The following is an 11,787-nucleotide window of genomic DNA, read 5'->3' as shown; positions in this document are numbered from 1 at the left end:
AGGTTGGCACAGTGCCCCCTGCGCCCCACGTGGCGCCCCGTCGGGGCGGGGAGGGGAGGCGAATCCGGAGACCACCCCCCTCCTCCGGCTGAGATGCGACTGCCCCTGGGTGGGGGCGGGGGTAGCTAAGCTGAGATGACTGTGGGGAGGGGTGACGTCAGGGTGAGTGGGAGCCAAGGAAGGAACGAGTAGGAGAGAGGGAGGGAGGGGAAGAAGAGAGAGACAGAGAGAAAGAGAGAGAGAGGAGACCCGTGGGTCGGGTCGAGTGAGAAGCGAGGGCAGAAGGGGACGAGGGGTTGGAAGGAGAGAGAGAAGCTGCTGCGGAGGACAACTGGTTGCGGGCTCCCGGGGCTACGGGTCCAGGTGGGGGTAGGAACTGCTGTCCGGGGAAGCTAGAAGGGAGGGAGGGAGGGAGAGCTAAAAGAGGGGCGGGGAGGAGAGGGAGGCGAGAAGAAGGGACAGAGAGGGTGGAGAAAGGAGAGGCTGAGGGAGAGAAACTGCCGGAAGGAGAAAGGAGAGGGGGTGGGGGGAAAGGAAGAGGAGAGAGTTGAAGGAGAAAGAGGTAGAAGGGGAGAGAGACAGAAGGAAAGAAAAGAGAAAGGAGGGTTGGGAGGTACCTGAAGGAGGTGAGAAAGAGGGAGATACAAGGTGAAGAGAAAACCTCAGGAGAGAGAACCAAGGAGTGGGAAATGTGGAGGGGAAACAGCCCAGGGGGTAACCCGGGAGCAGCCACAGAGGGAACTGGAGGAGAACTGGGAGGACAGGGGAACTGGGGTCTGGAAGATGCCCCTGGCCTGCTGGCCAGGGCTTCCCTGCCCATCATGCCTGCGTGGCCATTGCCCTTGGCCTCCTCAGCACTCACCCTGCTCCTTGGAGCCCTGACTTCCCTTTTCCTCTGGTACTGTTACCGCCTGGGCTCCCAAGACATGCAGGCTCTGGGAGCTGGGAGTCGGGCTGCCAGTGTCAGCGGAGGGCCTAGGGGATGCTCTGAGGCCGGCAGGCTGAGCCCAGGGAGCTCTGGGGAGCCTGGAGAAGGGCCCAGGGCAGAAGGCCTAGTGTGCCGTCGCCTGCGGGCCTACGCCAGGCGCTACTCCTGGGCGGGCATGGGTAGGGTGAGGCGGGCAGCTCAAGGTGGCCCAGGCCCTGGGGGAGGGCCAGGGGTCCTGGGCATTCAGCGCCCAGGCCTGCTTTTTTTGCCAGACCTGCCCTCAGCCCCCTTCGTGCCCCGGGACGCCCAGCGGCATGACGTGGAGCTCCTGGAGAGCAGCTTCCCTGCCATTTTGCGGGACTTTGGGGCTGTGAGCTGGGACTTCTCAGGGACTACTCCTCTGCCTCGGGGCTGGTCCCCGCCCCTGGCCCCTGGGTGCTACCAGCTCCTGCTGTACCAAGCAGGCCGGTGCCAACCCAGCAACTGCCGCCGGTGCCCAGGGGCCTATCGCGCACTGCGGGGGCTGCGGACCTTTATGAGTGCCAACACCTTTGGCAACGCTGGCTTTTCTGTCCTCCTGCCTGGGGCGCGGCTTGAGGGTCGCTGTGGGCCCACCAACGCAAGGGTCAGATGCCATCTGGGTAAGTAGATGCTGCCTACAACCTCCTTGCCTCCTCGATTCCTCCTGCCCCCGGAGCTTTCTCCACTGTGTTTCCGATCACGCCTCCCTTCTCAGAAATCTTCCCTGACTCCCTGTTGCCCACAGCAGCATTTCCTAAGCCTCGATCACCTACCTTCCAACCATCTTCATAAGCTTTGCCGTGGGTATTTACCACCTGGACTCTTCTCTCTTGATACCGATTCCCCTGACATTTTGTTTCACTTATTTATTTAAAAGGAATCTTTACAGAGCAATGCTAATCAGTATTAGTTGCACTAAATAGAAAGTACTCCCCAAAACAAATTTAACCTTAAAAAAAAAAAAGCTTTACAAATTCTAGCTAAATAAATACTCCAGTCTGAGACCGAAGCCCACGCTTTCTTCCTTTAGAAAGGAGTGGAGTTAGTGGGCTGTTAAAGTCACGGTAGCACCAAACCAAGATTCCTTTCTTCATGTTTTAAAGACTGAGAGAAAGCGGAAAAGGAAACAATTTTGTTATTTAATGCAGGGTTATTTAAAACCTTGTGTTGCCTAAAACCATTTCCTATGCCACCAGTTGATGTGTCCCACACTGGCCTCAGGATCAAGTCCAGATTCTTTCTTCATTTCCCACCCATTCCCTTCCTCCTCTCCCCTCCCACCGTGTATCAGATCAGGAGAGCCTTCTGGCTGATCCTGGCAAGTGCCACTCATGGGATCCTCAGCCTAAAATGTCTTTCCGCTTTATCACCTATCACCTCCTGGTATACTCCTACTCAGCCTTCAGGACTCCCACTTTCAAGGTCCACACCTCCTCTGGGAGGTCCTCCTATTCCCCATCATTTGAGCTGGCTGCTGAGTTTTCTCGCAGCACTTTACTCTGTCGTGGTCCTTGGGCAAAAACGGATCCATCAGTTTTATACGAATGAGGGCGGAGCACACAGTAAGTAGGGTCTTGAGCTAAACTGGCAGAAGCCCAAGAAGAGATGCCCCTTCCTCCAGGAAGCCTTCCCTTTTCTCTGGAACAAGTAGATTGTGCTTTGCGCTGCCCTTCCCTTATCCCCGGCACTTCTTTCCTCTGGTACTATATTGTAATTACATAGGGACCCCTTCCAGAGGGCAAGGAGGGACACCACATGGGGTGTTTTAAGAGCTTCAAACTGCTTTTTGACTGAATGGGGTGGGCCCCTTTGTTGGAGGCAGGGGAATTGGATGCCTGGGTCTCTTCCCATAGGCCTGAAGATTCCTCCTGGCTGTGAGCTGGTGGTCGGGGGCGAGCCCCAGTGCTGGGCTGAGGGACACTGTCTACTGGTGGACGACTCCTTCCTGCACACAGTGGCTCATAATGGTAATGGGCTCCCGTTCTGCTAGGAGGAATGAGAGACTGAGTGGAGGGGGATAGGATAGAGGCTGCGGGATCAAGCCCAGCTGGCTCCCGGTCCCAGCACTACTGTTTCCCAGCTGTGTGACCTTGAACAAGTCATATAACTTCCCCCAACACCTGTGAAGTGTGGAAGCCACCTTCTTTATCAGGTGACTGCAGGGATTAAATGAGGTCTTGGAGGTGCACAGCAAAGTGGCCAACAAGACCCCAGACCTGGACCACCCGGGTCCCTGTCCTACCTCTGTCACTTACTGGCCGTGTGACCTTGGGCAAGTTATTTAACCTCTTTGTGCCCCAGTGACTTTGTATAAAATGGGAGTGATCATGGTACTGACCTGCAGTTTGTTTTGAGGACTAGGAGTTAACACATACAAGGGGTTAGGACAGAGCCTGGCACTTAATTACAGAGTGTTGGCTGTTATGAGTGGGTGGCGGGTGCTCTGGCAAATAAGTAGTTAATGTCAGTCCTTCTCTTGTCTCCATCCCCATATGCCTCAGGCTCCCCAGAAGATGGGCCTCGAGTGGTCTTCATCGTGGACCTCTGGCACCCCAACGTGGCCGGGGCCGAGCGCCAGGCCCTTGACTTTGTCTTCGCACCAGACCCTTGAAGGAAGGGGCTCCCTTCAGATACCCGGGCTGGAGAGGTGCTGTGCTTGCTCACGGATGGCTTTGAGTGGTAGCCAGGACCGCCTCTAGGCTGCGGGGGGGGGGGGGGGGAGCTGAGGGCGTGAACTGGCCAGCCTGCACTGAAATACAGATTTGATGGCCTCTCCTAGCTCTTGACTACCTTCTTCCAGCTACCCAGCCCAGTGAAAGGCTTGGGGCAGGGGCTCCTGTACTCTCCCATCTGGCTAGCCAAGTACCTGATCAACATAAGCCATCTCCTTGTCCCTCTCCCCCGGAGCCAGCACCAGTCCCTCAACTCAGTTTTATTCCAATAATTTAATAGAAAATTAAAATAAATAATATGAAATAGATTGAGAAGACGGCTGAGCTGGTGCAAGCCCAGGCCAGCCTAGTACAAAGTTAAAGGGGTGGGGGGACCGGTTGGGGAAGGAGGAGGGAGAGAGAAGCTACCCTGCACGATGGTGGGAAGGTGGCTCAGAACATGGTGGGTGTCAGTAAGGGCTGGCTGGACACTTTGGCGTGTACAGTGTGCTAAAAAAGAGAGAGAGACAGAGAAAGAGAAAAAGGGAATTCTAAATCATTCTAAACCAGCTGGTGAGGGAAAATAGCAGGACAAGGATGGGATAAGGGAACAAATGCAGGCCTTCTGAAAGGTTCTGACTGATGGAGGGTCTGGAATGTACCGTGCTGTGAGCCAGGAGGTGGGAATGAATGGAAAAGGGCCGCAGTGAACTGTACCATGCAACAGAGGGACAGAAGGAGGACCCACGACTTGGCCAGCAGAGCCGGGGCAAAGGCCTGGGAAGGGGAGGGAAAGAAAGAGGAACTGCACTCCAGTGGCAGGAGGAAAACAGAGAGCAAGGTCAAAGGTCAGTCCTTGAAGATAATCTGTTGGCCATGGGGACGCTCGTCGTGGGTGATGTGGCGCCGGACATGGATCCGGCGGACACGGTGCTCCCGGTTGTCCTCATCCTCCCCTCGGCCTGCCCCACCACCTCCAGCTGCACCCCCCGTGGCCTCCAGGAGGGCTGGGTCTGGGCCCCGGGGAGTCTCGTAGATCAGGATGTTCAAGGTTTCCTCAAAGATCCGGGCCTCCGGGAATTCCACCTGCAAAAGGCCAGCAATCCCCAGCTCCTACCCCTGGATGCAGTTACACAGGCGGTCCCCGGCCCCTGGGCGCACCCCCAGCCTCTGCAGTCCCAGGCTGTTTGGCCTGGACTCTCTATCCTCTTGGCAAATTCTTTACTCAGCAAAGTCATACTTGCCCTTCAAGGTCCAGCTCCGAAGTCAGGCAGAGCTACCTTCTTGTTTTCTCCCCTTTGCTGCCAAGTCTCTTGGTATGTTCTTGAATTTGACAAATATTTACTGAGTGACGGCCCTGTCCCAGGTGTCGTTCTAGGCACTGGGACTACAGCAGTGAACTAAACAGAAGTTCCTGTCTGCAGGAAGTTTACATTCTAAGGGGAGGACCCAGACATACGTGCTATCAAATATAAACCCTCAGATGGTGATAGATGTTGCAGGAAAAAATACAGCAAAAAGAGAGGGTGGGGAGGGTCATAGCCACACATGTTACAACTTTAGAGAGGGCGTTCAGAGAAGGCCTCGTTGAAAGGGTGACATTCAACCAACAGTCAGAGGAGTGGGGAAGGAGCCAGGTGGGTAAGGAGAGAAAGAGCCATCTGGGGAACAGGCAACAGCAAGGCTAAGAGCCTGGGGCAGGAGTGCACTTAGTCCAGTATTCGAAGATTGGCAGGAGGGAGGCAGAGCAGAGAGAGAATAGAAAGGGGTGAAGCGAGGAGGTGTTAGGGACAGAGTGGGTGTCATGTGGCCTGGAGGGATGAGCTAACACAGACAGAGTTACCAAGCTGCTTGCTCACTACTGGTTTATCTTCCTGCCTTCCCACTTACAGTGGAAACTTCTTGGAAGCTGGGTCATTCATTCATGCGTGCATTTGATAAATGCTTCCTCGCTTCCACTGTCTGGGGCTAGAGAGATAGGAAGAAAAGCTAGAGCCCTGCCCTCCAGGAGCTAACCCCGTGCTGCTGATGGGACACTCTCCTCCGGCCTGCTGCAGACAAAGAAGGAAGTATGACCAGCTTTGGGGCTGTGAGAGGTTGAAAGCTCATGAGCGAAGCTGTCCCAAACAAAGCTGTGCTTGGCTTGTGTCTTAAAGATTGAGCAGGAGTTCATTAGGCAGCCGGGGGTGAGGAAAAAGTCCCCGAGGAGGGACTAGTGTGTGCTGGGTGGGGAGGTACGAAGTAGCACTGGGTGCTCAGAGACCTGCGTATCTGAGGCACTTTCCTTGTATCAAGGTCAGAAGGGAGCAGGGGACACGACAGAGGGCTGCTACTTCCCTAGGCCTTTCATCCACCTGGATTCCAAGCCTGGTGCCGTGCTCAGTGCAGAGGACGTTCTCAGGAACTATGTGCTGATTGCCACATTCATGACTCAGGACTTACAAACTCAGTGTGTCCTAAGAGACCTGTGTTTTCTAAGGTCCTGAGGTTCTAAGAACCTATCGTGGGTCACGGACCCTTCTGAGAGTCTAACAGCTATGGTCCCTTCTAGATGGGAAAATGCATACACACTCCCAAACCTGCATACTGCTTCAAGATGGCCTTGAGACCCAAATGGGCTAGGTAAAGAATCCCACTCTAACCCAAAACCCTCGTTTCATGGCAGAGAGACAGACCCAAAGGAGGAAGGTGACTTGCCCCAGGTTAACAAGACCCCAGAACTTGGAACAGCAGCTCCTGACTCCCCGGACTTTTTCCACCACGTGGTTGGCCACGCTGCCCTCTGGCCAGGGTCCGGGTGCTGCCCACCACCACAGCCCTCCCCGACCAGGCCCTGAGCCCCTTCTGACCTTGGTCTGCTTCTTCTCTGTGGCATAGACAATGGAGGTGCAGCACACCTCGGCGATTTTGCGGCCCTGCCCATAGAAGGACCAGCAGCAGATCTCGTCCCCCAGGACATCCTTGAGGAAAAGCAGCCGCCCGTGGAAGCGCAGGGCCAGTTTGTCGAACAGCTCAATGTTCTTAAGGAGGTTGTCATCTGAAGTGCTAAAAACCAGGGGGCCAGGAGGCCTTATAGCACACTGGCCTCCTTCCCTCTGCTCCCGCAGCATGGGGGCACGCCTCACTGCACTCAGGTCTCCGTGCCCAGCGGGGCGCTTCCTCCGCCCGCCAGTGAGTTCAGGGGGCCTCTGAGGAGCAGCAGCACCCGGGAGGGGCTACCCATGCTGGCAGGTTCCGAGGCCCCCGCGGCTTCACCTGACGCCTTAGTGGCGCCACTCCTTGTAACCGAGTGACAGCAGGCAAGTTCCTTCACCTCTTGGCGCCCCAGATTCCCATCTGCTCCATGGAGATAGTATGCCCTCACACAGCTGCGAGGATTATGGGAGTTAACAAGTGGAAAGCACAGTCCGTTGTGGAAGAGCCCCCGGCAATGCTAGCCACTCTCGCAACCCTCGCCGGAACCCGGTTTGCGGGTCAGTGCACAGAGCCTCCAGGGTGATAATGACCTGCCCAAGTACCCAGAGCTGCAATCTGCATCCTGGCGAGCATTCTGCCCCTCTGTGGGGTCACAGCCCCTGCACCCCGGGGCGGCCCCCATCGGGGCGGAACCTGAGCCCAGCACCCCCCTACCCCCAGCCCAGGGCACCCCCCAGCCCCATGGCAGTCACCTGGTGTAGGAGTACTTGTTGTTACTGCGGTTGTGCAGGAGCTTCACCACGGGCTGTGGGGGGAGAGAGAAGGGTGGGGGTCAGGCTGCAGGGAGAGTCCCCCAGCCTCCACCCTACAGGGCTCAGGGGCCTCACCTTGGAGGTGCTGGCCAGGAGCTGCTGCTCCTCCCGGGGAGATGTCACCGTGGGGATGAGGCACAGCGGGGACAAGTTCTCCCTTTTTTGCTGGAGAAGAAGCGGAAGGTGGTTAACAGCACAACAAAAGGTCACTCGCTCCCCCACTTAAAAAGCCGTCCAAAGCGGCTTGTTGCCTTCTGGGAAAAATCCAGACTCAGTGTTCCACAGAGCTCTGCAGGATCCAACCTCTCTGCCCTCGCATCTACCACTCTTCCTTGCTTGCTGGGCTTCAGCCCCACCCACCGCCTGTTCCTTGGGCCCACCCAGCCCTTCCCAGTTCCCACTGCCCGGAATGGTCTACACTGCTGTGTGCTTTGCTGGCCCCTTCATGCCATTCAGATAACTCAGAACAGTACCCCTCAGAGGGTGCTGGCCCGTCACCTAAAGCTCTCTGACTCAAACAGCCTCCTCTACCTCCTTTACACGTTAGCAGCTCATTCTTCACGGCACTGAGTTCCTCACATTTTCTCATTTTGTTGTATGTTTGCTTATGATCCGTTCTCACCGAGGGCATGCCTAGTATACAGTGGGTGCTCAATCTCTGTTCGATAAATGAACCTGGTTGGGTGGGATGAGGTCTGAGGCAGAACCAGATACATTGGCTTCTTTCCTCTTTTCTTTCCTTTTTTTTTTTTTTTTTTAAAGATTTTGTTTATTTGATAGATAGAGATCACAAGTAGGAAGAGGCAGGCAGAAAGAGAGAGAGGAGGAAGCAGGCTCCCTGCTAAGCAGAGAGCCTGATGCGGGGCTCAATCCCAGGACCCTGGGATCATGACCCGAGCCGAAGGCAGAGGCTTTAACCCACTGAGCCACCCAGGCGCCCCTTCTTTCCTCTTTTCTGTCTTTCAGAATCTTTATGCCAAAACCCCTTTCACCTCTCTCAACCAGATCTTTTTCTCAACAGAAATTCCAGATTTTTTTTTTTTTTAAGAACCTTATGAGACCTTTTCTAACATTGGGGACACCTGGGTGGCTCAGTTGGTTAAGCTTCTGCCTTTGGTTCAGGTCATGATCCTGGGTCCTGGGATTGAGTCCCGCACGGGGCTCCCTGCTCAGCGGGGAGTCTGCTTCTCCCTCTGCCTGCTACTCCCCCTGCTTGTGTGTGTCTCTCTCTCTCTGACAAATAAATAAATAAAATCTTTAAAAAAAAGACCTTTCTAACATTAATATGGAAGAATAAAAGCCTATTATTACTTAAGTCGATTTTTAAAAAAAGAGCCAAGAGGAAGGACTGATATTAAGATATCCTATAAAGCCATACTAATGAAAACTGTGGTTTTGGTTTGCAGGAACAAACACAAAACCAATGGAACACAAGACAGTTTGGAAATGGGATGACGTATATATATGAGAACTGGTATTTATAAAGGGGACACCACATATCTGTGGGGCAAGTACAGAGTACGTATTCGTTATTGCTGTGTAATAAGCCATCCCCAAGCTTAGCAGCTTAAAGCAACAATAAATATTTATTATCTTGGTTTCTGTGGGTTAGGAATTCAGGAATGGTTTAGCTGGGTCGTTCTGGCATAGGGGTCTGTCTTGAGGTTGTAGCCAAGTCAGCCAGTGCTGCAGGAATCTGAAGGCATGCCTGGGTCCAGAGGATGTGTGTCTGAGAAAGCTTATTCACATGGCTGGCAAGTTCATGCCAGTTATCTGCAGAAAACATCGGATCCCTGTCATCTGGACCTCTCCACAGGGTCACCTGAGTGTCCTTCCAACGTGGCAGCTGGCTGCTCTGGAGCAAATAATCCAGGAGAGTAAGGTCGAGGCTTCAGTGTCTTTTAGGACCTGGTTTGTCAGCCCTGCTCGTGTGAAAGGGAAGTATACACGAAAGAATGGGTACTAGGGAGTGAGAATCATTGGGATTGCCTCTGGAGGCTGGCTCCACAGGCTACCTTCTGGCCCCTTTGATTCAAATCCTTCCCATTGAAAAGCATGCTCACCCCCTCCCCAAAACCCCAAAGTCTCATCCCTTTAGAGCATCAGCTTGAAGTACAGAATCCTGTCACCTAAGTCAGTCCAGGGGGCAGGGATGAGGCTCCTTGGGTGTAGTTCCTTAGTTACAAGTCCTTAAGTACATTTCTTCTTGCTCTGATGACCTGTGAACTAAAGAGACATATCTCTCCCGTATACCTAATGTGCAGTGGTGGAACAGGCATGAGGATAACCAGTAGGGGACTCTCAGGTAGGTAGGATACAAAAGTCTCTGCTTCAAAGAAATTCTGCAATCCAGCCGGACAAATATTGGGAGCCCTCTAACGCCTAATCTTGCCAGAAATGATTCTTTACGGCTCTTGGCTCTGCCCTGAGTCAGCCTTCATTTTCCGTGAAAGACAGTTCATGCTTGCAGCTACATGGTTTCCTGCCTGTAGAGCTTCCGGGGCCCAAAGGCCTCTTGTCTTGCACTGTCTCTGTCACTTTTGGTCCAAGCTGGCAGGGTCTCCACCCATGTAATTCTTGTAAAAACTTAATGGATAGATATTCATGAAGCGAGTCTTGGGGTTCAGTTCATTGGAAAGATGTCACACCCACAAATCTCTATGAGATATGCTCCCCTCTACTTTGGGCATGTGCTGAGACGACTGAGGGGTACCACTGTTGTCTGATTAACGGGGCTCCGAGGCATCTTCTGGGTATTTCTGAAGTCTTTACAAAGGCTTTTATAATTACATCCTCGACTTCATCTTCAGACCAAGTTTTATTGAGAATGCCCTGTGTTTGATCTTTGCTAGGAAGCCATTTGGGAATTGTAACATCGTGTGTTATCTGGAAAGGTTGGGACTTTTCAAACCCAGTAATTCCGGCCTCCTTGTTCAATTGTTTTCCCTCCTTCTTATCCTCTCCTTTTCTGTTTTACTCTCAGCAACAAGAAATCCAGTGGCCCCTTCAACATTCTTTCTGGAAACTTCTTTAGCAACATTACCCAGCTCATTAGGTACATTTTCTACTTTCTAGATTACTGTGGGAGACAGTGTTACCAAAATCCTGCCTCTACATGACAAGGGTTCCCTTTGCACCAGTTTCTAGTAACATTTTCCCTGCTGCAGCCTCCTCTGAGGTCATCGGGCTTCCATGAACAGACCCTCTAAAACTCTTCAGGCTTTCATTAACATTCTCCTTGAAGTCCTGCCAACGGGTGCCCACTTCCCAGTTCTACAGCCACTCCTACGTTTTAGGTTTTTGTTAACACAGAACCCCACCCAGATACCAAATCTGTTATCCATTGCTGGGTAACTTATTACTACAAATTTAGCAGCTTAAAACAATAAACATTTATTATCACACACAGTTTCTGTTAGCTGGGAACTTGAGATTGGTTAGTTGGGTGGTCTGGACCAGGTTGGGAGTCCAGATGTTGGCCTGGGCTGTAGTTATATGCAGACTTGACTGGGTCTAGAGAATCCGCTTGAGATAGATCACCCATATGGCTGGGGGTCTGCTGGCTATGGACAGAGACCTTCCGTTCCTCAACAAGTAAACTCTCCCCTGTGCTGACCAGGTGTCTATATGTGGCAGCTGGTTTCCCCCAGAATGAGTGATCTGAGACAGAGGCAAAAATTGCAATGGCTTTTATGACCTAGCTTTAGAAGTCACACACTATCACTTATTCAATATCCTACTAGTTACATAGGTCAGCTCTATTCAGTGTAGGAGGTGACCACACAAGAGCCCGAATGAGGAGGAAGCGAGAATTGCTGGTGGCTATCTTGGACACTGGCTACCACAGAAAGTTTAGTAGATGGCACTGGAAAAACTAGCTCACTCTCTGGAGGACGAAAAATTGTTAAATCCCTTCATAATTCACATTTATAACAGTGAATTCCATTTAGATTAAAAGACCCATATATGAAAGATAATAAAGCTAATAAAAGATGTAAACAGAATGGAAAAAAACCTTCAATAAGACCCTTCAAGGATATACCATTAAGCAAAAAAAAAAAAAAAAAAAAAAAGGAACTTGACATTAAATCAAGATTTTCTCCAGTTGACAATGGAAACTGTAACTTTACAAATAATCCCAGGTAGGGCGCCTGGGGGGCTCAGCTGTTAAGTGTCTGCCTTCAGCTCAGGTCATGATCCCAGGGTCCTGGGATTGAGCCCCACACTGGGCTCCCTGCTTGGCAGGAGGACTGCTTTCCCTCTCCCACTCCCCCTGCTTATGTTCCTGCTCTCGTGCATGCTCTCTGTCAAATAAATAAATAAAATCTTTGAAAAAACAAATATGGGCGCCTGGGTGGCTCAGTGGGTTAAGCTGCTGCCTTCAGCTCAGGTCACGATCTCAGGTCCCTGGGATCGAGTCCTGCATTGGGCTCTCTGCTTGGCAGGGAGCCTGCTTCCC

General features: G+C 52.5%; 2 protein-coding genes across 2 annotated transcripts in view; one reads left to right on the top strand and one right to left on the bottom strand.

The window, feature by feature from the left end:
- The first annotated feature begins 524 nt into the window (after positions 1-524).
- On the top strand, positions 525-3,897 carry LOC111162265 (aspartate beta-hydroxylase domain containing 1). The gene is made up of 3 exons (XM_022526552.1): positions 525-1,569; positions 2,803-2,916; positions 3,451-3,897. The coding sequence occupies exons 1-3, from the start codon at positions 690-692 to the stop codon at positions 3,558-3,560; spliced, it is 1,104 nt and encodes a 367-aa protein (XP_022382260.1). The 5' UTR covers positions 525-689; the 3' UTR covers positions 3,561-3,897.
- A 51-nt stretch (positions 3,898-3,948) lies between these two features.
- The window catches only part of LOC111162264 (potassium channel tetramerization domain containing 13), a 14,380-nt gene continuing 6,541 nt past the window's right edge, over positions 3,949-11,787 (bottom strand). The window contains exons 3-6 of the mRNA XM_022526551.1: positions 7,404-7,493; positions 7,269-7,321; positions 6,450-6,645; positions 3,949-4,686 (exon numbers count right to left, since the gene is read on the bottom strand). Of these exons, the coding sequence (XP_022382259.1) occupies positions 4,450-4,686; positions 6,450-6,645; positions 7,269-7,321; positions 7,404-7,493 (576 nt within the window). The 3' untranslated portion in view covers positions 3,949-4,449. The remainder of the gene's footprint in view (positions 4,687-6,449; positions 6,646-7,268; positions 7,322-7,403; positions 7,494-11,787) is intronic.

This window comes from Enhydra lutris, unplaced genomic scaffold (assembly GCF_002288905.1).
Source record: "Enhydra lutris kenyoni isolate GAN:26980312 unplaced genomic scaffold, ASM228890v2 scaffoldscaffold90, whole genome shotgun sequence".
NCBI lineage: Eukaryota > Metazoa > Chordata > Mammalia > Carnivora > Mustelidae > Enhydra > Enhydra lutris.
The sequence above is the reverse complement of the archived record's forward strand: the minus strand, read 5'-3'. Positions and strand labels throughout refer to the sequence as shown.